We start from the raw sequence: 26,427 nt of genomic DNA, 5'->3' as shown, positions 1-26,427 counted from the left end.
GTTATTGACCAAATACTTATTTTCCACCATAATTTGCAAATAAATTCATTAAAAATCCTACAATCTCATTTTGTCTGTCATAGTTGACGTGTACCTATGATGAAAATTACAGGCCTCTCTCATCTTTTTAAGTGGGAGAACTTGCACAATTGGTGGCTGACTAAATACTTTTTTCCCCCACTGTACGGCAACACTTGTTTACCTGATTTAAGTCTCCGTCGCTCAATAAATGAGATTATCTGTGTTTAAAGCAATTCTGGCATTTACTTTTGTTGAAAATGTTTGCTTGGAATTTCCGACATTGATTGTCTTTCGAGGACATGGTTGAAATACCCAGCTGAGTTTAAATGGGTGCCAATTGATACGGTAAAAACCACAAGCAAATCACTTCTGAGTCAGCGCAATTCTTCCTCTGTGTAGCCTACTGTTAGCGTCCGTCTTCCGTTTACACACAGGTGTTCGGAGACGCAGATAGCTAACTAGCACAGGTAGTCGACCCAGTCTTCTGTCTGTTTTCCGTAAACAATCGCAGTAACATGGAAATATGGCCGTGTGGGAACCCTATAAAAGGTGTAGTTATTTAACCTTTTTTGAAAAAGTATTATTTCTCGCTGATATGAAAGATACGTTCTTTATGTTTCCAAAAGCATACTGCAAACGACGCACTTAACAAAACTACCCGGCCAGAAGATAATTTTGGTGTTATTAAAGGACTAGGTAATATCATTTATGGCTCGCGATATACCTCCCACAGCTCAGCAGCTGTTCCTGATAACTTTTTGCTCACACTTGAACTTGCCAATTTATATGATGACAACGACGCAGAATATGGGAATCCAGACGGTTGTACTCCATCCACACTCGTCTTGGTAAGTACTTCACTACATGGTGGCCAACAACATTACACAGGTGACATTTCGCCTGTCCTCTCGCTCACTGCAATGGTCCCGTGAGCCTCCATCGAAACCTCACGACAGAAGTTGCAGTTTCGCCTATTTCTCAAATAAGTATATAAAGGAATTCATTGCAGATATCCAGGTGACTAACGCTTGTTGTTCCCCTCAAAGTGATTCTCCATTATCAAAATGATCTAAGGAATTTCAGTTTCTAGACATGTCCATCGCATTTTGGTCCGTGGTGGCGACATAGGACCCTGGCTTGCACTGAAAACGCACTCTCGCGCAAAGCTACCAGAAGCCAGTCAGTGGACAGAAGAGGTGCTGAAAACGAATGAGCTGTTAACTGTCTGCTATGGGGGTGATACGTGCCAGAATTAAGCCTAGGCAACCGTACCACTGTGTGGCTGTCGCCTACCATTGAACGTCTGACTGACATGACATGATACCAACACCTTACTAACGTCTGCGTGACACCTGCGTGTAACTAACATGTCGTCATACCAACGCCTTACTGACTTCTGCGTGTTAATGAAAGTATTAGGTGCATAGTTTATATTTATATTAATTCAATCTCAAACATAAATGTTAGAAACGTATAGTTTTTCCCGTGCAAGCCGAGATTCCGAAGTAGCCACCTTGAGCTATAGTGTAGCCTACGGCTTGTATATTTCCTGTTATCGCTAATGGCCTAGAAAAGATTATGTCCAATCTATAGGTAATCTCTTTCCCTCAACTCCTCATGGTATGTTATCTTATCTCGCTGTATACAGATCAAAATGTTGTTAGCCAATCAGACTGTGTTGTTACCAGTTACCAGTAGCCTACATCAGACAGCCAATAAGAGTTGTATTTGGCTTTCAGTCGAATAAAGGAGTTAATAGGCTTTCCCAGAGGGTCTGTGCTATTCAGAATCCTTGGGATGTCCCTATCTCAATCAAGTATACATTTAAAATGGTAAAGTTTAGTGTTAGTTAAGGGTTATAGTTTAGGGTTCAGGGTAGGGACGTCCCAAGGAATTCGGATAGCAGTGACCGTTCATAGCGAGAGACGGGTACGGTATGAGAGCTCGGCCGCGACACAGACATTCATTTGTTTGTTGTTGTTTTTTTACAAGCGGCAGACGCGATTTTCGAGAGTATCTGCCCCAGGAAGTTTCTTTAGAGACGATGAAAATAATTACCTAGATGTCCTTGATCCGATTGAGGAGTAGGTAGGCTATCTTTAAGTTGTGATATTGTTAGGAAATATTTAGGCATACTGTGTTGATAAGGCAAATTTGCTTTAGTTGAAAATAATTACTTTTTGTTGATAACGAGTTGATAACATATTGTCAAAAGCACGTAGGCAATATTATTTACTGTGTCAATAGGGGAGTAGGCTAGCGTACAACCATAACGTAATTTGATGTGCTTGTATTATTTATTTAATGGATGAATTAAATTAAATTAAATGGAAAATATACACACATGGTGCTATAGGATATATACATATTTTACATTGTAAAAGACCAATGAAATCATAACAGTATCCTAATATAGTGTGGATACAGGCGTAGCCTATTCTACAATAATGTAACTATGTGCTAGTATTATTTATCTAATTGATAAATTAAATTGTAAATGTGAATGGGTACGCTACTTCATTCAATGATTATGGTATTATACAAGGTAGATAAAGGAGTAGCCTATAGTCTACAATGATAATGTCATTGAATGTGCTATAGTATAATTTATTTCATTGATGAATGAAATTGCAAATGGGTAGGCTACTTCATTCAGTGAATACTGAATGTCTTGCTATCTCTGGGAGTATGTTAATGAAGGCTTTTCAGCTGTTGAACTATGGCAAGGTCGAACTAATCTCTAAATCTACCTTTCTTTTAGTCAAGAAGTGATGAGCCAGAGCAAACCATCAGCGTCACTGCAGCTGCTCTACCCACCACCCACACTGCTCTCCCTCCACAAGCAACCACATCCTCTTGACAATTAATAATGTTGGCAATGTTTCTTTTTCTTAATAGAAAAAATAGGAATAATCACAGATATCTCAGGCACCACTGGCCCTATTTTTGACAATTTGGGTCAATGATGTGTCTTGCCATTACACTGATTGGCCCAAGGTGGGCGCTATAGTAATCAACTGAAAACTTAACTGCGTCTCCCTATCAAGCAGTGGAGTCAAGCAGTGAGTAATTGTCACTAATTGGCCCAATTGCATCATTCGTGGGGGACCACATGTTTACTGTCACCTTGTTTGTAGAATTCTCTATCACTAGTTGTTTGAGAAGGGGGTAGCTGCATCCCAATATGGCGACCGGAGAAAGGGCAATTGGGTGTGTCGAAAGGAAAGTAGTAGGCATGTGGAAAGGAGTGGATGTTACATTTACGTCATTTAGCAGACGCTCTTATCCAGAGCGACTTACAGGAGCAATTAGGGTTAAGTGCCTTGCTCAAGGGCACATCGACAGATTTTTCACCTAGTCGGCTCGGGGATTAGAACCAGCGACCTTTCGGTTACTGGCACAACGCTCTTAACCACTAAGCTACCTGCCGGATGTGTCAAAAGCCCTCTGCTATAGCTTAGACAGTTTTGATTTAGCTGTTTTTTTTCCTTCCATTTCTTACCATGCAACTACCATACATTGAGCTACTGTACCGCGGGAGTTTGGACTTCTGTTTTTAAGCCAGATGAGTCTGAGTCGTAGTTAACTGTTAGTTTTACACAAATAATTGTATATTTTCAGTCATAAAACTGAAAATTTATTTTTGATGAAAAGTATTGATGATTGGTGTATTGTTGCTTCATGCATTGTATGTGTGTGCTTACTGTGACTGTCACCCTGATATTGGCTAGGTAGCTACTTTCCACAGGTAGCTACTTTCCACGCCGTTGCCGGACAGTAGTACTTGTCAAGCGGGAGTGAAGGGCACTGTGTCCCAGTGTGGTTGCCGTTTTGTTATAGTTCATGCCCTCCCCATTGAGTAGTAGACTGTATGTATGTATCAAGGTGACATCTAGATGGTTATCAATATTAGTTACAGTTGAAGTCGGAAGTTTACATACATCTTAGCCAAATACATTTAAACTCAGTTTTTCACAATTCCTGACATTTAGTATAAATTCCCTGTCTTAGGTCAGTTAGGATCACCACTTTATTTTAAGAATGCGAAATGTCAGAATAATAGTAGACAGAATGATTTATTTCAGCTTTTATTTCTTTCATCACATTCCCAGTGGGTCAGAAGTTTACATACACTCAATTAGTATTTGGTAGCATTGCCTTTAAATTGTTTAACTTGGGTCAAACGTTTTGGGTAGCCTTCCACAAGCTTCCCACAATAAGTTGGGTGAATTTAGGCAATTCCTCCTGACAGAGCTGGTGTAACTGAGTCAGGTTCGTAGGCCTCCTTGTACGCACACACTTTTTCAGTTCTGCCCACAAATGTTCTATAGGATTGAGGTCAGGGCTTTGTGATGGCCACTCAAATACCTTGACTTTGTTGTCCTTATTCCATTTTGCCACAACTTTGGAAGTATGCTTGGCGTCATTGTCCATTTGGAAGACCCATTTGCGACCAAGCTTTAACTTCCTGACTGATGTCTTGAGATGTTGCTTCAATATATCCACATAATTTTCCTTCCTCATGTTGCCATCTATTTTGTGAAGTGCACCAGTCCCTCCTGCAGTAAAGCACACACACAGCATGATGCTGCCACCCCCGTGCTTCACGGTTGGGATGGTGTTCTTCAGCTTGCAAGCAACCCCCTTTTTCCTCCAAACATAATGATGGTCATTATGGCCAAACAGTTATATTTTTGTTTCATCAGACCAGAGGACATTTCTCCAAAAAGTACGATCTTTGTCCCCAGGTGCAGTTGCAAACTGTAGTATTTTGAGGTCTTGGCTGATTTCTTTTGATTTTCCCATGATGTCAAGCAAAGAGGCACTGAGTTTGAAGGTAGGCCTTGAAATACATCCACAGGTACATCTCCAATTGACTCAAATGATGTCAATTAGCCTATCAGAAGGTTCTAAAGCCATGACATCATTTTCTGGAATTTTCGAAGCTGTTTAAAGGCACAGTCAACTTAGTGTATGTAAACTGTGATACAGTGAATTATAAGTTAAATAATCTGTCTGTAAACAATTGTTGGCAAAATTACTTGTGTCATGCACAAAGTAGATGTCCTAACCGACTTGCCAAAACTATAGTTTTTTAACAAGAAATTTGTGGAGTGGTTGAAAAACGAGTTTTCATGACTCCAACCTAAGTGTATGTAAACTTCCGACTTCAACTGTATTTCTTGTGTAGGCTGCTACACTACTTGAAATAAAATTATGTGAGAGAAAAAAATTACCACGTAGCTACTGCCGGCAACACGACCATGACACCCTGTAGGAAGCACTTCAAGTCGGCAGGCACAACACCGGTGCAGGGTGCACTGGTCGTCGGTTTATCAACTCGTTGTGGTGCAGCCCAATCAGCCACGCAATACGGTCAAATCCCAATTAGCCCAATTAGCTGATTTGCATTCCATAAACCCACTTCTTTCGACAAACCAACTCGCCCATACTACGGTCGCCATAGTGAGTGAGGGCGAATTATCGGAGATGGCAGGTGTGGTAAAATCCTCAGAGCCCGAGGCTTGCACCGATGGTCAGGATAAAGATGAGTCTGTGACGGTAGGAGTGACATTTTTGGAGAAAGTGGACCCCTGTGTTTTGGCGGATCCATTTGGGGTTTCAGGGTTGGTGAAAAAGGAGTTGGGTGCTGTGGAATCAGTGAAGGTAACCCAAAGTGGTCTTGTGATAATTGTTTGTGTTTCTGCTGGTCAGAAGGTGCAGACGGTTCACGCCAAACGAATTGGGACAAGAGATGTGACTTGTTTTGCTCTCAAGAAAAGGGTGCCATTGAAAGGAGTGATTACTGGGGTAGCGGTAAATGTGAAAGTGGACCAACTGAAGGGAAAGTTTCCCGGTGTTTGTGATGCTCGTCATTTGGTGCGACGCAGACAGGGTGGCGTGAGTGGTGAAATAGAACAATCGGTCTGTTCTTTTGAGTTTTGATGTTGAGTCTTTGCCCGACAAAGTGATGTTAGGATATTTCAGTTATCCGGTACGAGCTTATGTGCCGAATACATTACGTTGTTACAGGTGTCAAGCTTATGGGCATGTGGCAGCAGTGTGTAGGAGGGGGGCTCCTAGGTGTGGAAAGTGTGCAGAAGGGCATGAGAAAAAAGAAATGTGTAGCATTGGGGAAAGAAGCGGTATGTTAATTTTTTGTTCACCAACAATGCAGTCAAGAAAATATTGACTAAATAAACTAAAGTATTTTTTTTTTAAATAAAAAAATAAACAAGTAACACAATAACATAACAATAATGAGGCTATATACAGGGGGTAACGGTACCGAGTCAATGTGCGGGGGTACAGGTTAGTCGAGGTAATTTGTACATGTAGGTAGGGGTAAAGTGACTATGCATAGATATTAAACAGCGAGTAGCAGCAGTGTAAAAACAAAGGCAGTAGCTTTACGGTTTGGGAGTAGAAGCTGTTAAGGAGCCTTTTTTGGGCCTTCTTCTGACACCGCCTAGCATATACAGTGAGGGAAAAAAGTATTTGATCCCCTGCTGATTTTGTATGTTTGCCCACTGACAAAGAAATGATCAGTCTATCATTTTAATGGTAGGTTTATTTGAACAGTGAGAGACAGAGTAACAACAAAAAAATCCAGAAAAATAAGTATTTGACCCCCTCTCAATCAGGTGTCTTTTATACAGGTAAAGAGCTGAGATTAGGAGCACACTCTTAAAGGGAGATCAGATTCCAAACTCTCCACCATGGCCAAGACCAAAGAGCTCTCCAAGGATGTCAGGGACAAGATTGTAGACCTACACAAGGCTGGAATGGGCTACAAGACCATCGCCAAGCAGCTTGGTGAGAAGGTGACAACAGTTGGTGCGATTATTCGCAAATGGAAGAAACACAAAAGAACTGTCAATCTCCCTCTGCCTGGGGCTCCATGCAAGATCTCACCTCGTGGAGTTCTAATGATCATGAGAACGGTGAGGAATCAGCCCAGAACTACACGGGAGGATCTTGTCAATGATCTCAAGGCAGCTGGGACCATAGTCACCAAGTTAACAATTGGTAACACACTACGCCGTGAAGGACTGAAATCCTGCAGCACCCGCAAGGTCCCCCTGCTCAAGAAAGCACATACAGTGGGGAGAACAAGTATTTGATACACTGCAGATTTTGCAGGTTTTCCTACTTACAAAGCATGTAGAGGTCTGTAATTTTTATCATAGGTACACTTCAACTGTGAGAGACGGAATCTAAAACAAAAATCCAGAAAATCACATTGTATGATTTTTAAGTAATTAATTTGCATTTTATTGCATGACATAAGTATTTGATCACCTACCAACCAGTAAGAATTCCGGCTCTCACAGACCTGTTAGTTTTTCTTTAAGAAGCCCTCCAGTTCTCCACTCATTACCTGTATTAACTGCACCTGTTTGAACTCGTTACCTGTATAAAAGACACCTGTCCACACACTCAATCAAACAGACTCCAACCTCTCCACAATGGCCAAGACCAGAGAGCTGTGTAAGGACATCAGGGATAAAATTGTAGACCTGCACCAGGCTGGGATGGGCTACAGGACAATAAGCAAGCAGCTTGGTGAGAAGGCAACAACTGTTGGCGCAATTATTAGAAAATGGAAGAAGTTCAAGATGACGGTCAATCACCCTCGGTCTGGGGCTCCATGCAAGATCTCACCTCGTGGGGCATCAATGATAATGAGGAAGGTGAGGGATCAGCCCAGAACTACACGGCAGGACATGGTCAATGACCTGAAGAGAGCCGGGACCACAGTCTCAAAGAAAACCATTAGTAACACACTACGCCGTCATGGATTAAAATCCTGCAACGCACGGAAGGTCCCGCTGCTCAAGCCAGCGCATGTCCATGTCTGTCTGAAGTTTGCCAATGATCATCTGAATGATCCAAAGGAGGAATGAGAGAAGGTCATGTGGTCTGATGAGACAAAAATAGAGCTTTTTGGTCTAAACGCCACTAGCCGTGTTTGGAGGAAGAAGAAGGATGAGTACAACCCCAAGAACACCATCCCAATCGTGAAGCATGGAGGTGGAAACATCATTCTTTGGGGATGCTTTTCTGCTAAGGGGACAGGACGACTACACCATATTGAGGGGAGGATGGATGTGGCCATGTATCGCGAGATCTTGGTCAACAACCTCCTTCCCTCAGTAAGAATATTGAAGATGGGTCGTGGCTGGGTCTTCCAGCATGACAACGACCCGAAACACACAGCCAGGGCAACTAAGGAGTGGCTCCGTAAGAAGCATCTCAAGGTCCTTGGAGTGGCCTAGCTAGTCTCTAGACCTGAACCCAATAGAAAATCTTTGGAGGGAGCTGAAAGTACGTATTGCCCAGCGACAGCCCCGAAACCTGAAGGATCTAGAGAAAGTCTGTATGGAGGAATGGGCCAAAATCCCTGCTGTAGTGTGTGCAAACCTGGTCAAGACCTACAGGAAACGTATGATCTCTGTAATTGCAAACAAAGTTTTCTGTAACAAATATTAAGTTCTGCTTTTCTGATGTATCAAATACTTATGTCATGCAATAAAATGCAAATTAATTACTTTAAAATCATACAATGTGATTTTCTGGATTTTTGTTTTAGATTCCGTCTCTCACAGTTGAAGTGTACCTAAGCTAAAAATTACAGACCTCTACATGCTTTGTAAGTAGGAAAACCTGCAAAATCGGCAGTGTATCAAATACTTGTTCTCCCCACTGTATACAGGCCCATCTGAAGTTTGAGTGATTCAGAGGAGAACTGGGTGAAAGTGTTGTGGTCAGATGAGACCAAAATCGAGCTCTTTAGCATCAACAACTCGCCGTGTTTGGAAGAGGAGGAATGCTGGCTATGACCCCAAGAACACCATCCCCACCGTCAAACATGGAGGTGGAAACATCATGCTTTGGGTTGTTTTTCTGCTAAGGGGACAGGACAACTTCACCGCATCAAAGGGACGATGGACGGGGCCATGTACCGTCAAATCTTGGGTGAGAACCTCCTTCCCTCAGCCAGGGTATTGAAAATGGGTCGTGGATGGGTATTCCAGCATGACAATGACCCAAAACACACGGCCAAGGCAACAAAGGAGTGGCTCAAGAAGAAGCACATTAAGGTCCTGGAGTGGCCTAGCCAGTCTCCAGACCTTAATCTCATAGAAAATCTGTGGAGGGAGCTGAAGGTTCGAGTTGCCAAACATCAGCCTCGAAACCTTAATGACTTGGAGAAGATCTGCAAAGAGGAGTGGGACAAAATCCCTTCTGAGATGTGTGCAAACCTGGTGGCCAACTACAAGAAACGTCTGACCTCTGATTGCCAACAAGGGTTTTGTCACCAAGTACTAAGTCATGTTTTGCAGAGGGGTCAAATACTTATTTCCCTCATTAAAATGCAAATCAATTTATAACATTTTTGACATGCGTTTTTCTGGATTTTGTTGTTGTTATTCTGTCTCTACCTGTTCAAATAAACCTACCATTAAAATTGTAGACTGATAATTTCTTTGTCAGTGGGCAAACGTACAAAACCAGCAGGGGATTAAATACTTTTTTCCCTCACTGTAGGTCCTGGATGGCAGGAAGCTTGGCCCCAGTGATGTACTGGGCCGTATGTACTACACTCTGTAGCGCCTTACGGTCGGATGCTGAGCAGTTGCCATACCAGGCGGTGATGCAACCGGTCAGGATGCTCTCGATGGTGCAGCTGTAGAACTTTTTGAGGATCTGGGGACCCATGCCAAATCTTTTCAGTCTCCAGAGGGGGAAAAGGCGTTGTTGTGCCCTTTTCACGACTTTCATGGTGTGTTTGGACCGTGATAGTTTGTTGGTGATGTGGATACCAAGGAACTTGAAACTCTCGACCCACTCCACTACAGCCCCGTCGATGTGAATGGGGTCGTGTTCGGCCCTCCTTTTCTTGTAGTCTACGATTATCTCCTTTGTCTTGTTCACGTTGAGGGAGAGGATGTTGTTCTGGCACCACACTGCCAGGTCTCTGACCTCCTGCCTATAGGCTGTCTCATCGTTGTCGGTGATCAGGCCTACCGATGTTGTGTCGTCTGCAATCTTAATGATTGTGTTGGAGTTGTGCTTGGCCACGTAGTCGTGGGTGAACAGGGAGTACAGGAGGGGACTAAGCATGCACCCCTGAGGGGCCCCGAAGTTGAGGATCAGCATGGCAGATGTGCTGTTGCCTACCTTACCACCTGGGGGCGGCCCGTCAGGAAGTTCAGGATCCAGTTGCAGAGGGAGTTGTTTTGTCCCAGGGTCCTTCGCTTAGTGATGAGCATTGTGGGCACTATGGTGTTGAAAGCTGAGCTGTAGTCAGTGAACAGCATTCTCACATAGGTTTTCCTTTTGTCCAGGTGGGAAAGGGCAGTGTGGAGTGCGATTGAGATTGCATCATCTGTGGATCTGTTGGGGCGGTATGTGAATTGGAGTGGGTCTAGGGTTTCCGGAATGTTGGTAATGATGTGAGCCATGACTAGCATTTCAAAGCACTTCATGGCTACCAACGTCAGTGCTACGGGGCGGTAGTCATTTAGGCAGGTTACTTTCGCTTTCTTGGGCACAGGGACTATGGTGGTCTGCTTGAAACATGTAGGTATTACAGACTCGGTCAGGGAGAGGATGAAAATGTCAGTGAAGACACTTTCCAGTTGGTCCGCGCATGCTCTGAGTACACGTCCTGGTAATACGTAGTTATCCCATCCTGGTAATCCACATTTAGCCCGTCTGGTAGGCTCGCGTCACTGGCCAGCTCGCGGCTGGGTTTCCCTTTGTAGTCCGTAATAGTATGCAAGCCCTGCCACATCTGACAAGCATCGGAGCCGGTGTAGTAGGATTCAATCTTAGACATGTATTGAGGCTTTGCCTGTTTGATGGTTCGTCTGAGGGCATAGCAGGAAGTGTCCGGATTAGTGTCCCACTCCTTAAAAGCAGCAGCTCTAGCCTTTAGCTCGGTGCAGATGTTGCCTGTAATCCATGGCTTCTGGTTGGGATATGTACAAACAGTAACTGTGGGGACGACGTCGTCGATGCACTTATTGATGAAGCCGGTGACCGAGGTGGTATGCTCCTCAATGCCATTGGATGAATCCCGGAACATATTCCAGTCTCTGCTAGCAAAACAGTCCTGTAGCGCAGCATCCGCGTCATCTGACCACTTCCGTATTGAGCGAGTCACTGGTACTTCCTGCTTTCGTTTTTGCTTGTAAGCATGAATCAGGAGGATAGAATTATGCTCAGATTTTCCAAATGGAGGGGGAGGGAGAGCTTTGTATGCGTCTCTGTGAGTGGAGTAAAGGTGTTCTAGAGTTGTTGTTTTTTCTTCCTCTGGTTGCACATGTGACATGCTGGTAGATATGAGGTAAAACGGATTTAAGTTTGCCTGCATTAAATTCCCCGGCCACTAGGAGCGCTGCTTCTGGATAAGCATTTTCTTGTTTGCTTATGGCCTTATACAGCTAGTTGAGTGCGGTCTTAGTGCCAGCGTCGGTTTGTGGTGGTAAATAGACGGCTACGAAAAATATAGATGAGAACTCTCTTGGTAGATAGTGTGGTCTACAGCTTATCATGAGGTACTCTACCTCAGGTGAGCAATACCTCGAGACTACCTTAATATTAGACATCACGCACCAGCTGTTAATGACAAATACACACACCCCACCCCTCGTCTTACCAGACGTAGCTGTTCTGTCCTGCCGATGCACAGAAAACCCAGCCAACTGTATTTTATCAGTGTCGTCATTCCGCCACGACTCGGTGAAACATAAGATATTACAGTTTTGAGCTCATCCAGTTCATTCTCCAGTGACTGCACGTTGGCTAATAGATCGGATGGTAGAGACTGTTTACCCACTCGCCGACAAATTCTCACAAGGCACCCTGATCTCCGTCCCCTGTATTGCCTTCTTTTCTTCATGCAAATGACAGAGATTTTACATTTTAGTCATTTAGCAGACAGAACGTCTGCTAAATGACTAAAATGTAAAATCTCTAAGCGACTTACATTTAGTGAGTGCATACATTATAATTTTTTTTTTTTTTCATACCCCCCATGGGAATCCAACCCACAACCCTGGCGTTGCAAACACCATGCTCTACCAACTGAGCAACATCCCTGCCGGCCATTCCCTCTCCTACCCTAGACGACGTTGGGCCAATTGTGCGCCTCCCCATGGGTCTCCTGGTCGCGGCCGGCTACGACAGAGCCTGGATTCGAACCAGGATCTTTAGTGGCACAGCTAGCACTGCGATGCAGTGCCTTAGACCACTGCGCCACTCGGGAGCCTACATCTGGGAGCCTACATCTGATTTGGGCCTTGTCTGGGAGCAACATCATATCCTTCGCGTCCGACTCACTAAAGCAAAAATCTTCGTCCAGTTCGAGGTGAGTAATCGCTGTTCTGATATCCAGAAGCTCTTTTCGGTCATAAGAGACTGTAGCATCAACATTATGTTCAAAATTAGTTACAAACAATGCAAACAATGCAAAATAGCACAATTGGTTAGGAGCCATCCCCTCCGGCGCCATGGTGGAGGGATCCTGAGAGGATTCGTGTGAGTAGTAGATCTGTATCAACACAGAGGGATTGGCCAATGAGTGATATATGCTTCAGTAATATTGGCCTTTTAGCATTCATAGCAAAGGCCACCTTCTACCACTCTAAATTCCAAGCATCTGCCTCTAACCCTAGGAAGCTCTTTGCCACATTTTCCTCCCTCCTGAATCCTCCCCCCCTTTGAAAAGAAGGTTGACGACATCCGATCCTCGTTTGTTAAGTCTAATGACACTGCTGGTCCTGCTCACACTGCCCTACCCTATGCTTTGACTTCTTTCTCCCCTCTCTCTCCAGATAAAATCCTGCGACTTGTGACTGCAGGCCGCCCAACAACCTGCCCGCTTGACCCCATCCCCTCCTCCCTTCTCCAGACCATCTCCGGTGACCTTCTCCCCTACCTCACCTCGCTGATCAACTCATCCTTGACCGCTGGCCATGTCCCTTCCGTCTTCAAGAGAGCGAGAGTTGCTCCCCTTCTCAAAAAACCAACACTCGACCCCACTGATGTCAACAACTACAGACCAGTATCCCTTCTTTCTTTTCTTTCCAAAACCATTGAGCGTGCCGTCTTTAGCCAACTCTCTTGCTATCTCTCTCAGAATGACCTTCTTGATCCAAACCAATCAGGTTTCAGGACTGGTCATTCAACTGAGACTGCTCTTCTCTGTGTCACGGAGACTCTCCGCACTGCTAAAGCTAACTCTCTCTCCTCTGCTCTTGTCCTTCTAGACCTGTCTGCTGCCTTTGATACTGTGAACCATCAGATCCTCCTCTCCACCCTCTCTGAGCTGGGCATCTCCGGCGCGGCTCACTCCTGGATTGCGTCCTACCTGACCGGTCGCTCCTACCAAGTGGCGTGGCGAGAAGCTGTCTCCGCACCACGTGCTCTCACCACTGGTGTCCCCCAGGGCTCAGTTCTAGGCCCTCTCCTTTTCTCCCTATACACCAAGTCACTTGGCTCTGTCATATCCTCACACGGCCTCTCCTATCATTGCTACGCTGACGATACACAACTAATCTTCTCCTTTCCCCCTTCTGATAACCAGGTTGCGAATCGCATCTCTGCATGTCTGGCAGACATATCAGTATGGATGACGGATCACCACCTCAAGCTGAACCCTGGCAAGACGGAGCTGCTCTTCCTCCCGGGGAAGGACTGCCCGTTCCATGATCTCGCCATCACGGTTGACAACTCCGTTGTGTCCTCCTCCCAGAGTGCGAAGAGCCTTGGCGTGACCCTGGACAACACCCTGTCGTTCTCCGCTAACATCAAGGCGGTGACCCGCTCCTGCAGGTTCATGCTCTACAACATTCGGAGAGTACGACCCTGCCTTACACAGGAAGCGGCACAGGTCCTAATCCAGGCACTTGTCATCTCCCGTCTGGATTACTGCAACTCGCTGTTGGCTGGCCTCCCTGCATGTGCCATTAAACCCCTACAACTCATCCAGAATGCCGCAGCCCGTCTGGTGTTCAACCTTCCCAAGTTCTCTCACGTCACCCCCCTCCTCCGCACACTCCACTGGCTTCCAGTTGAAGCTCGCATCCGTTACAAGACCATGGTGCTTGCCTTTGGAGCAGCGAGGGGAACGGCACCTCTGTACCTTCGGGCTCTGATCAGTCCCTACACCCAAACGAGGGCATTGCGTTCATCCACCTCTGGCCTGCTGGCTCCCCTTCCTCTGCGGAAGCATAGTTCCCGCTCAGCCCAGTCAAAACTGTTCGCTGCTCTGGCACCCCAATGGTGGAACAAGCTCCCTCACGACGCCAGGACAGCGGAGTCACTCACCACCTTCCGGAGACATTTGAAACCCCACCTCTTTAAGGAATACCTGGGATAGGATAAAGTAATCCTTCTACCCCCCCCCCCCCCACCCCACCCCACAGCGGAGTCACTCACCACCTTCCGGAGACATTTGAAACCCCACCTCTTTAAGGAATACCTGGGATAGGATAAAGTAATCCTTCTACCCCCCCCCCCCCCCCCCCCAAATTAATTGTAAAGTGGTTATCCCACTGGCTATAGGGTGAATGCATCAATTTGTGAGTCGCTCTGGACTAGAGCGTCTGCTAAATGACGTAAATGTGCCCTTGAGCAAGGCACTTAACCCTAATTGCTCCTGTAAGTCGCTCTGGATAAGAGCGTCTGCTAAATGACTAAAATGTAAATGTAAAATGTTATGAACTGTACTGCAGGGATGGAACGTAAGTTGCAGAAAATTGAGGTTGTGGTGGCAGCTGCAGAGAAGTATTTGGGTGTACAAGATTTGACATCAGAAGAGTTACAGGGTGTGTTGAGTGGTGGTGTCTAGTCCTTTCAGGCTGTTTGCCTGAGGTAGGACTAGATAGGTTTAAATAGTCGAGTAGGGTGGTGGGTTTTTAATGAATTTCGGGTAAGATGGTAGGGTATTTCTTGATTTATTTTCCTTTTTTTAAGCAAAGTACAAGGGAATTATACTCCAGTCTAGTTGGTGGCGGTAATGCAACATTTATTGGATGCCAACTGCCTTTAAACCTCATTGAAGAAGGCCACCATGAAGCAGGATTTGGTTTTTAAACATGGAACTTCAAGTGTAACACAAATACATTCGTTCCTCCATACTTTATTTTAATCTATAATTGATGGTGAAGGTTAACCTCGTGGATACTTTGAATTAATATTTAATAAAATGTTATATAATCTTTATACATTGTCGAGCAGAGATCATTGCAATGGGGACGCGACATAGGAACCATTTATCCTAATTTGCTTCTAGGGGAAGATCATTGAGTGAGCTCAAACCGGAATTTGCTGTCATCTGTCAACAAAGCTGAAAATCAGATTATTTTTTAGATGTTTTAGTCCATTCAAACTCTGGAGGAGGCAGTTGCTTTGCTCGAACTCTATTTAGTTATTATGGTCATTTGATTCTCATGGGCTGTTTATTTTCTGTTCGTTTCTAAACTTGTAATGGGGAGAAATTAGATTGTTTCAAATGAAAAGAAGCAGATCTACATATCACCCGGACTTGGCTAACGTTATCCTGCATTTGAAGTCTATGTGCATGTCACATTCAGAAGTGAAATGGTGAGTGTTACTTGTAATATACATGTAGCTACTATTTGATAAATATATGCGCCATAGAGTGAATATTTTTGCTAATTAACGAAGCTGTCAATGCCAAAATTGTTTTAATCCCCATACAGAGCGTTGGGTTCTCACCAGCTATCTGAAGTTTTTCGGACAGCAAAATGGACTTCTCAAAATTTCTGGACGATGATTTCGATGTTAAGGATTGGGTGAATGGGGCCTTCAAGATGCAGAAGGATGCGCCTGGGAAGGCAGATGCGCACGCGGCAACGCTGGTCATGAAATTGCAGGTGTTCATCCAGGAAGTCAACAACGCAATAGAGGGTAACCAAAGATTTGTTTAACTAACGTTAACCTGTGGGGTAACTGTGACATGGGACATACTCTTTTCATGCCACTTCGATACAGCTACGAACGGAAGTGATTTTCGTAGCAGGTTAAGAGTGCATTTTGGCTAACCTTTTTCCTAACGTCCTAGCTAATTCTCCTAACCTGCTACGAAAAAGTAACTTCCGGTCCTAGCTGTATCGAAATGGCGTGAAAATAGTGTTTCACACTGTGACGGGACATATACTCTGGGCCAGACCGCTCATTATGCAGGATCTGAGCTAAACTGACCAAGCTGCACCTCCAACAACACATACAACCTCACATAATTCTGCCCAAAAACAATGACAATTTCTCTCAACCAGTGGCATATGCACATTTTTGGTGAGCGCTGATACCACCCTGTGATAAGCAGTGCCCAAAGGCAGGGAAACAAAATATTTATCTTATCCATTCCCAGGGTGCTGTTGGAGAGATGCATCACTGCAGCACATTCCGTCAAAAAAATAATCTAACATAAATCGTGTAGCAGATATAGCATATTGTAGAAATAGTATGTGGCCTTTTCTGTATAAAATGTATGACAATGTAATGAGACGGAAACTTTTTACATCATGCAGGTTTCTCCGATCAAATAGCCTAACCTAAATGGCACTCAATCAAATAATAAATGTGCTGACATGTTAACAAACATATCCTAAAAACAGGACAGGTCAAAGTAAAATGGACAATATGGAATGGACAATCAGGCTACTCACAACTGCTGTCCAGGAGTTTCATCCCGTGAGCTACATTTTCATGATTGGTGGTTTAAAGTTTGTATCAGTACATTTTTTAAGAGCTGATCATAGCGAAAAATAAAATACTTCTGCTTTTCCCGCTGTGTAATAAACACATTGCAAATAGGCTCAGGATAACTCCTCCTGATAAAGTTGGGTAGCTGATATTCAGAGCTTAAATAGCCAAATTGATTAGTCATAGGAATCAGGACTAATAAAGCCAATGCAACGGCCTGTTTTACAAACAGTGAGCCTACCACATAGATGGGCATTCCAAAAATTATATTGCAGGCAGACATGGTAGGCTGTACCTTAGTAAGCACGGACCGACGCTGACGCCTTTTGGACGTCTTTTTGTTGGTGTAGTCCGGACCAGCCTTGATTTCTACAGATTTTGGTTTTTGGTCCAGATCAAATCTGAACCAATCATAGACATTCTAGATTTGCAGGGGGTGGCAGGGCGGCCAGGACCAGTCCTGCATATACTGAACAGATTAATAAAGCAACATGTAAATCTTCTTTCTCTCAAATGTTGTGCACAAATTTGTTTACATCCCTGGGTTATGGTATGGGCAGGCATAAGCTACGGACAACGAAGACGATTGCATTTTATCGATGGCAATTTGAATGCACAGAGATACCTTGACGAGATCCTGAGGCCCATTGTTGTGCCGTTCATCTGCCACCATCACCTCATGTTTCAGCATGATAATGCACGGCCCCAAGTCGCAAGGGTCTTTACACAATTCCTGGAAGCTGAAAATGTTCTTCCATGGCCTGCATACTCACCAGACTTGTCACCCATTGAGCCTGTTTGGGATGCTCTGGATCAACGTGTACGACAGCGTGTTCCAGTTCCCGCAACTTCGCACAGCCATTGAAGAGGAGTGGGACAACATTCCACAGTCCACAATCAACAGCCTGATCAACTCTATGCGAAGGAGATGTGTCGCGCTGCATGAGGCAAATGGAGGTCACACCAGATACTGACTGGTTTTCTGATCCACGCCCCTACCTTTTTTTAAAGGTATCTGTACATCTGTATTCACAGTCATGTGAAATCCATAGATTAGAGCCTAATGAATTCATTTCAATTGACTGATTTTCTTATATGAACTGTAACTCAGTAAAATCTTTGAAATTGTTGCATGTTAAGTTTATATTTTTGTTCAGTGTCCTAGGAATGTTGAACGAATGGGCTACTGCACAGTCACTATGGGGAGCTCATTCTAGAGCGCCTGGTTAAATTGTGCAAAATCTCTAAATGGTTAAACTAGTGAGAAATATGGGATTATTTAACAAATCTGTGAATTTGCTTCATTTACTATCATCCTAAATTAAGATATAGAATTATTTTGCCATTATCTAGTTAATGTATATTATGCTACTTTCCATGATGTGCACAGTATGTGTTACTACATTACACAAGCAGACGTTTTGACCACATCGAATTGGGGGGAATTAGACAATTTTTACCGTAGATTGGTGATGTTTAAAAGTTTATTGTCAATAAAATGACACAAGATCAGTTGCTTAAAACAGATCAATATCTTTGGTTTTGTACTCTTGATTTTGTCATATGCGCTGGGGTCACAGGACTTAGAACGCAGGTATCATTTTCTTTCTGAAATGGTATGGATAATTCGGAATGCTCTCTCTATAAAAGTTGCTGGCCACACCAATAAACTGACTTGACAGTCAACTATCACTTAAATAGCAGCCAATTGTTGTCACTGTTGATATCTTATGGTGGGTCGTGATTCGTTGAGGATTACTAACAGAAAGTGGTTTCTTACATTTTACATTTTAGTCATTTAGCAGACGCTCTTATCCAGAGCGACTTACAGTTAGTGAATATATATTTTTTTAATACTGGCCCCCCGTGGGAATCGAACCCACAACCCTGGCGTTGCAAACGCCATGCTCTATCAACTGAGCTACATCCCTGCCGGCCATTCCCTCCCCTACCCTGGACAACGCTGGGCCAATTGTGCGCCGCCCATGAGTCTCCCGGTCGCGGCCGGTGGCGACAGAGCCTGGATTCGAACCAGGATCTCTAGTGGCACAGTTAGCACTGCGATGCAGTGCCTTAGACCACTGCGCCACTCAGGAGTACACTTACCTTCTCCATGATTGCAGCCTCCCGAAATAAACATCTGCCGTTTCAAAATATAGATACAAGCCTACTAGAAGTTCTCATCTAACCAACCATGTATAGGTTATTCGAAGTTTCCATGTGGCCTTTGAATAGTTTAAACAGCGCTACACCCCAATTGTTTGCCCTCTGTTCTTTTGATATCAGCGTGATATCGACGTAAGTGATTAACAAAGAAAGTGTTGCGTTACACTTACCATGTTAGCAACCCACTTAAATCAATATGCAACACTTCAAAATGTAGCTAGCTGTCTTCTACAAATTGTCCTGTAATCAGTGGTGTACACATTATTCCCAGATTCTGTGTGATTTTTTTTAGCTGTGTTAGTTTTAACAGGATGTGCAACCTCATCTCCCCCTCTCGCGCAATTGAATTCAATGTGACAATCGATGAGTGATTTCTCCCATATCAAAATGCAACATTCCAATATGGAGCTGACTGTGTTATGCAGGTTGTCCTTTAACCAGTGATGTAAAAATATCTCCAGTTGCTACAGTGAGGGAAAAAAAGTATTTCATCCCCTGCTGATTTTGTATGTTTGCCCACTGACAAAGAAATGATCAGTCTATAATTTTAATGGTAGGTTTATTTGAACAGTGAGAGACAGAATAACAACAAAAAAATCCAGAAAAACGCATGGAAAATTTTTTATGAATTGATTTGCATTTTAATGAGGGAAATAAGTATTTGACCCCCTCTCAATCAGAAAGATTTCTGTCTCCCAGGTGTATTTTATACAGGTAACGAGCTGAGATTAGGAGCACACTCTTAAAGGGAGTGCTCCTAATCTCAGTTTGTTACCTGTATAAAAGACACCTGTCCACAGAAGCAATCAATCAATCAGATTCCAAACTCTCCACCATGGCCAAGACCAAAGAGCTCTCCAAGGATGTCAGGGACAAGATTGTAGACCTACACAAGGCTGGAATGGGCTACAAGACCATCGCCAAGCAGCTTGGTTAGAAGGTGACAACAGTTGGTGCGATTATTGGCAAATGGAAGAAACACAAAATAACTGTCAATCTCCCTCTCGTGGAGTTGCGATGATCATGAAAACGGTGAGGAATCAGCCCAGAACTACACGGGAGGATCTTGTCAATGATCTCAAGGCAGCTGGGACCATAGTCACCAAGAAAACAATTGGTAACACACTACGCCGTGAAGGACTGAAATCCAGCAGCGCCCGCAAGGTCCCCCTGCTCAAGAAAGCAAATATACATGCCCGTCTGAAGTTTGCCAATGAACATCTGAATGATTCAGAGGAGAACTGGGTGAAAGTGTTGTGGTCAGATGAGACCAAAATCGAGCTCTTTGGCATCAACTCAACTCGCCGTGTTTGGAGGAGGAGGAATGCTGCCTATGACCCCAAGAACACCATCCCCACCGTCAAACATGGAGGTGGAAACATTATGCTTTGGGGTTGTTTTTCTGCTAAGGGGACAGGACATCTTCACCGAATCAAAGGGACGATGGACGGGGCCATGTACCGTCAAATCTTGGGTGAGAACCTCCTTCCCTCAGCCAGGGCATTGAAAATGGGTCGTGGATGGGTATTCCAGCATGACAATGACCCAAAACACACGGCCAAGACAACAAAGGAGTGGCTCAAGAAGGAGGACATTAAGGTCCTGGAGTGGCCTAGCCAATCTCCAGACCTTAATCCCATAGAAAATCTGTGGAGGGAGCTGAAGGTTCGAGTTGCCAAACGTCATGCTCGAAACCTTAATGACTTGGAGAAGATCTGCAAAGAGGAGTGGGACAAAATCCCTCCTGAGATGTGTGCAAACCTGGTGGCCAACTACAAGAAACGTCTGACCTCTGTGATTGCCAACAAGGGTTTTGCCACCAAGTACTAAGTCATGTTTTGCAGAGGGGTCAAATACTTATTTCCCTCATTAAAATGCAAATCAATTTATAACATTATTGACATGCGTTTTTCTGGATTTTGTTGTTGTTATTCTGTCTCTCACTGTTCAAATAAACCTACCATTAAAATTATAGACTGATCATGTCTTTGTCAGTGGGCAAACATACAAAATCAGCAGGGGATCAAATACTTTTTTCCCTCACTGTATGTGTTTTTTGAGTTGTGATAGCTTCAACAGCACATAACCCCCCCCCCCCCCCCCCCATGAGGGATTTTTTGCCACTTGTCCAAACAACAGTTTTTTTCTTTGCATGTGCAGTTTAAGTGTTCCTCTGTAGCTCAGCTGGTAGAGCACGGCGCTTGTAACGCCAAGGTAGTGGGTTCGATCCCCGGGACCACCCATACACAAAAATGTATGCACGCATGACTGTAAGTCGCTTTGGATAAAAGCGTCTGCTAAGTGGCATATTATTATTATTATTATTATTTAAGATGCTCGTTTTTAAAGTAATGTGATTACTGTTGTTGCACATGTACACTACCAGTCAAAAGTTTGGACACACCTACTCCTTTTTTCTTTATTTTTACAGTTTTTTATATTGTAGAATAATAGTGAAGACATCAAAATTATGAAATAACACATGTGGAATCATGTAGTAACCAAAAAAGTGTTAAACAAATCAAAATATATTTTATATTTGAGATTCTTCAAATAGCCACCCTTTGCTTTGATGACAGCTTTGCACACTCTTGGCATTCTCTCAACCAGCTTCATGAGGTAGTCACCTGGGGGGGGGTCATATTATGGCAAGAACAGCTCAAATAAGCAAAGAGAAACGGCAGTCCATCATTACTTTAAGACATGAAGGTCAATACGGAACATTTCAAGAAATGTGCAGTCGCAAAAAACATCAATCGCTATGATGAAACTGGCTCTCATGAGGACCGCCACAGGAATGGAAGACCCAGAGTTACCTCTGCTGCAGAGGACAAGTTCATTAGAGTTAACTGCACCTCAGAAATTGCAGCCCAAATAAATGCTTCACACAGTTCAAGTCACAGACACATCTCAACATCAACTGTTCAGAGGAGACTGTGTGAATCAGGCCTTCATGGTCGAATTGCTGCAAATAAACCACTACTAAAGGACACCAATAATAAGAAGAGACCTGCTTGGGCCAAGAAACATGAGCAATGGACATTAGACCGGTGGAAATTTGTCCTTGGGTCTGGAGTCCAAATTGGACATTTTTGGTTCCAACTGCTGTGTCTTGGTGTGGGTGAACGGGTGATCTCCGCATGTGTATTTCCTACCGTAAAGCATGGAGGAGGAGGTGTTATCGTGTGGGGGTGCTTTGCTGGTGACACGGTCGTGATTTATTTAGAATTCAAGGCACATTTAACCAGCATGCCTACCACAGCATTTTGCAGCGATACGCCATCCCATCTGGTTTGGGCATAGTGGGACTTTGTTTTTCAACAGGACAATGACCCAACACACCTCCAGGCTGTGTAAGGGCTATTTTACCAAGAAGGAGAGTGATGGAGTGCCGCATCAGATGACCTGGCCTCCACAATCCCCTGACCTCAACCCAATTGAGATGGTTTGGGATGAGTCGGACGACAGAGTGAAGGAAAAGCAGCCAACAAGTGCTCAGTGTATGTGGGAACTCCTTCAAGACTGTTGGAAAAGCATTCCAGATGAAGCTGGTTGAGAGAATGCCAAGAGTGTGCAAAGCTGTCATCAAGGCAAAGGGTGGATATTTGAAAAATCTCAAATATATTTTGATTTGTTAAACACTTTTTTGGTTACTACATGATTCCATATGTGTTATTTCATAAATTTGATGTCTTATTCTACAATGTAGAACATAGTAAAAAATTAAGAAAAATCCTTGAATGAGTAGGTGTGTCCAAACTTTTGACTGGTACTGTATGTGTAGATAGTACATTTTATGTTTTGGTTTTCAATATCACAAACTGTTTTTGCAAATTGGTTATTGATTTGGACACTTTAAAACTGTAACATGGGGCTATCTTTTAGTATGTTTTGTCAACAGGAAGCAGCGACAGCATTATTTTAAACTTAAGTTTTAGGAAATTAAATGGCACAACATTAATTTCCAATGGTATTGTACTTAATCAGGTAAAAGTTGCTGAATGAGTCCAAAAACGTGCTGTGATTGATTTATTTTGATGACATACCAGAAATCACCAAAACGGGTTTGCCCTGCCTAGACATACTCAAATATTTGTGTCTCATGTTATTGTATTGCTGCCTGTTCCCCAAAGCTATTAAGGAAGTAAAATATTCCAGGTTCAGTTGTTAACTGAACTGGAAGAACCAAGAGTCATAGGCTACATATTCCTAACGAACTAAATGTAAGTCAGTGCAGGTCCATCTGACTTGGCACTGGCAGTTGTGTTGTGGTACCAATGCCATGTTTCCAGCTTCACTGATCATTTACGGACACAACAGGAAACATTTGACTAGTGCCCTGTCCTTGGCACATCCTAATTTTTGTTTTTGAATTATATTTCAGATAGCAGTAACCAGGCGCTGCAGAACATGCCCAGAGTGCTGCGGGACGTGGAGGCACTGAAGCAGGAGGCGTCGTTCCTGAAAGAGCAGATGGTCTTGGTCAAGGAGGACATTAGGAAGTTTGAGCAGGACACTGTACAGTCCATGCAGGTATAGAGGCTATTTACATTACAAATACACAGACAGACCGGGTGAAATGACTTGTAACTAAGCAAAGACCCATAACACAGATGCTGCACATAATACTCTACGACAGGGTTCTTCAATTCCGGTCCTGGAGGGCCGAAACACTTCTGTTTTTTATTTCTACCTGGTAGTTAATTGCACTCACCTGGTGTCCCAGGTCTGAATTAGCCCCTTATTAGAAGGAGAGGATGAAAAACAGAGGTGTTTCGGCCCTCCAGGACCGGAATTGAAGAACCCTGCTCTACGATCTAGCACCTGGACAGGATATCATACTATCCAAATAGGATAACAAGCTCACAATGTGCAAAATATGTATTGTATGTTATCTTGATTCTGTGCTGCAGGTCTTGGTGGAGCTTGATCAGGTCAAGTCTCGCATGCACCTGGCTGCCGATGCACTACAGGAAGCAGACAAATGGAGCACGCTCAGTGCAGACATCGAGGAGACCTTCAAGACACAGGTGACATCAAACTACCTCTAAAACCTTTGCTCTCCTACCATGTGATATAGAACACTGGCGATTCACTCTGTGTACAGATTTTATACGTTTAGGATTCAGAATGATTATTTTATTGGGCACAGGTACATGTGATGACCATATTATTGTTGTTCAACAAAGAGCACTACACGTCCCGACTTCTTGGTGTTCTTTAATAGTCTGAGATAGTCACTTGTTAAGATATCCCAAAATGGTAACTCCTCAGAAGGCAGAACTAGACATTCATGTCGGTGGTATAGAGTCAGGGTAGAGATCCCACATTCATGGGAAGCCATAGGATCTACTGATTTCAAATAAAATACAATTGTATTTGTCAAATGCGCCAAATACAACAGGTGTAGACTTAACGCTGAAATGCTTGCTTACGAGCCCTTCCCAACGATGCAGAGTTAAAAAATAAAAATAGTAACTGAAGGAATAAAATACACAAGAATGGAGCTATATGCAGGGAATACCAGTACCAGATCAATGTGCATGAGTATGAGGTATTTGAGGAAGATATGTACATGAAGGCAGGGTAAATTGACTAGGAATCAGGATAGATAATGAGAGTAAAATAAAGAACAGAGTAGCAACAGCAGCATATGATGAGTATAAAAGTGTGTTTGTGTTGTGTCGGTATGCATGTGTGTTTGTTGTCGTGTGTGTGTGTACCTGCGTGCGTATGTAGTGTATGTGAATGGGTCTGGGTTTTGTGTGAGAGTGTCAGTGTAGTGTGTATATACACTGAGTGTACAAAACATTAAGGACACCTGCTCTTTCCATGACGTACACTGACCAGGTGAATCCAGGTAAAGGCTATGATCCCTTATTGATGTCACTTGTTAAATCCACTTCAATCAGTGTAGATGAAGGGGAGGAGATGGGTTAAAGAAGGATTTTTAAGCCTTGAGACAGTTGAGACATGGATTGTGTATGTGTGTCATTCAGATGGTGAATGGCTAAGACAAAATATTTAAGTGCCTTTGAACGGGGTATGGTAGTAGGTGCCATGCGCACCGGTTTGTGTCAAGAACTGCAACGCTGCTAGGTTTTTCACATTCAACAGTTTCCCGTGTGTATCAAGAATGGTCCACCACCCAAAGAACATCCAGCCAACTTGACACAACTGTGGGAAACATTGGCGTCAACATGGGCCAGCATCCCTATGGAACGCTTTCCACACCTTGTAGAGTACATGCCCTGACAAATTGAGGCTGTTCTGAAGGGGGGGGGTTGGGGTGCGCAACACAATATTAGGAAGGTGTTCTTAATGTTTTGTAGACTCAGTGTATAGTCTTGTGTGTGTGCATAGTCATTTTGATTCAACCAAACCTCCATTTTGTTTTAACATATACTTCCGTTCAAAGGTTTGGGGTCACTTAGAAATGTCCTTGTTTTTGAAAGAAAAGCAATTTTTTTTGTCCATTTAAAAGAACATAAAATTGATCAGAAATACAGTGTAGACATTGTTAATGTTGTAAATGGCTATTGTAGCTGGAAACTGCAGATTTTTTATGGAATATCTACATAGGCGTACAGAGGCCCATTATCAGCAACCATCAGTCCTGTGTTCCAATGGCACATTGTGTTTGCTAATCCAAGTTTATCATTTTAAAAGGCTAATTGATCATTAGAAAACCTTTTTGCAATTATGTTAGCACAGCTGAAAACGATTGTGCTGATTTAAAGAAGCAATAAAACTGGCCTTCTTGAGACTAGTTGAGTATCTGGAGCATCAGCAATTGTGGGTTCGATTACAGGCTCAAAATAACTTTCTTCTGAAACTCGTCAGTCTATTCTTCTTCTGAGAAATGAAGGCTATTCCATGCGAGAAATTGCCAAGAAACTGAAGATCTCGTACAACGCTGTGTACTACTCCCTTCACAGAACAGCGCAAACTGTCTCTAACCAGAATAGAAAGAGGAGTTTGAGAAACAGGCGCCTCACAAAGAGAAAGCCATATCTCAGACTGCCCATCTTAATATTTAATTTTTATTGGCCAGTCTGAGATATGGCTTTTTCATTGCAACTCTGCCTAGAAGGTCAGCATCCCGGAGTCGCCTCTTCACTGTTGACGTTGAGACTGGTGTTTTGCGGGTACTATTTAATGAAGCTGCCAGTTGAGGACCTGTGAGGCGTCTGTTTCTCAAACTAGACACTAATGTATTTGTCCTCTTGCTCAGTTGTGCACCGGGGCCTCCCACTCCTCTTTCTATTCTGGTTAGAGCCAGTTTGCGCTGTTCTTTGAAGGGAGTAGTACACAGCGTTGTACGAGATCTTCATTTCTTGGCAATTTCTCGCATGGAATAGCCTTCATTTCTCAGAAGAAGAATAGACTGACGAGTTTCAGAAGAAAGTTATTTGTTTCTGGCCATTTTGAGCCTGTAATCGAACCCACAATTGTTGATGCTCCAGATACTCAACTAGTCTCAAGAAGGCCAGTTGT

The 26,427-nt window shown here is 43.6% G+C and overlaps 1 protein-coding gene across 1 annotated transcript in view; it reads left to right on the top strand.

The window, feature by feature from the left end:
• Positions 1-15,332: 15,332 nt before the first annotated feature.
• Positions 15,333-26,427, top strand: part of LOC311100664 (conserved oligomeric Golgi complex subunit 7-like) — a 39,241-nt gene continuing 28,146 nt past the window's right edge. The window contains exons 1-4 of the mRNA XM_084141597.1: positions 15,333-15,639; positions 15,759-15,966; positions 23,315-23,463; positions 23,844-23,960. Coding sequence (XP_083997723.1) covers positions 15,804-15,966; positions 23,315-23,463; positions 23,844-23,960 — 429 coding nt within the window. The 5' untranslated portion in view covers positions 15,333-15,639; positions 15,759-15,803. The remainder of the gene's footprint in view (positions 15,640-15,758; positions 15,967-23,314; positions 23,464-23,843; positions 23,961-26,427) is intronic.

Source organism: Coregonus lavaretus, assembly GCF_964263955.1.
Source record: "Coregonus lavaretus genome assembly, chromosome: 25".
In the NCBI taxonomy this organism is placed as follows: Eukaryota; Metazoa; Chordata; class Actinopteri; order Salmoniformes; family Salmonidae; genus Coregonus; species Coregonus lavaretus.
Note: the sequence above shows the minus strand (reverse complement) of the source record. Positions and strands in the feature narration are given on the sequence as shown.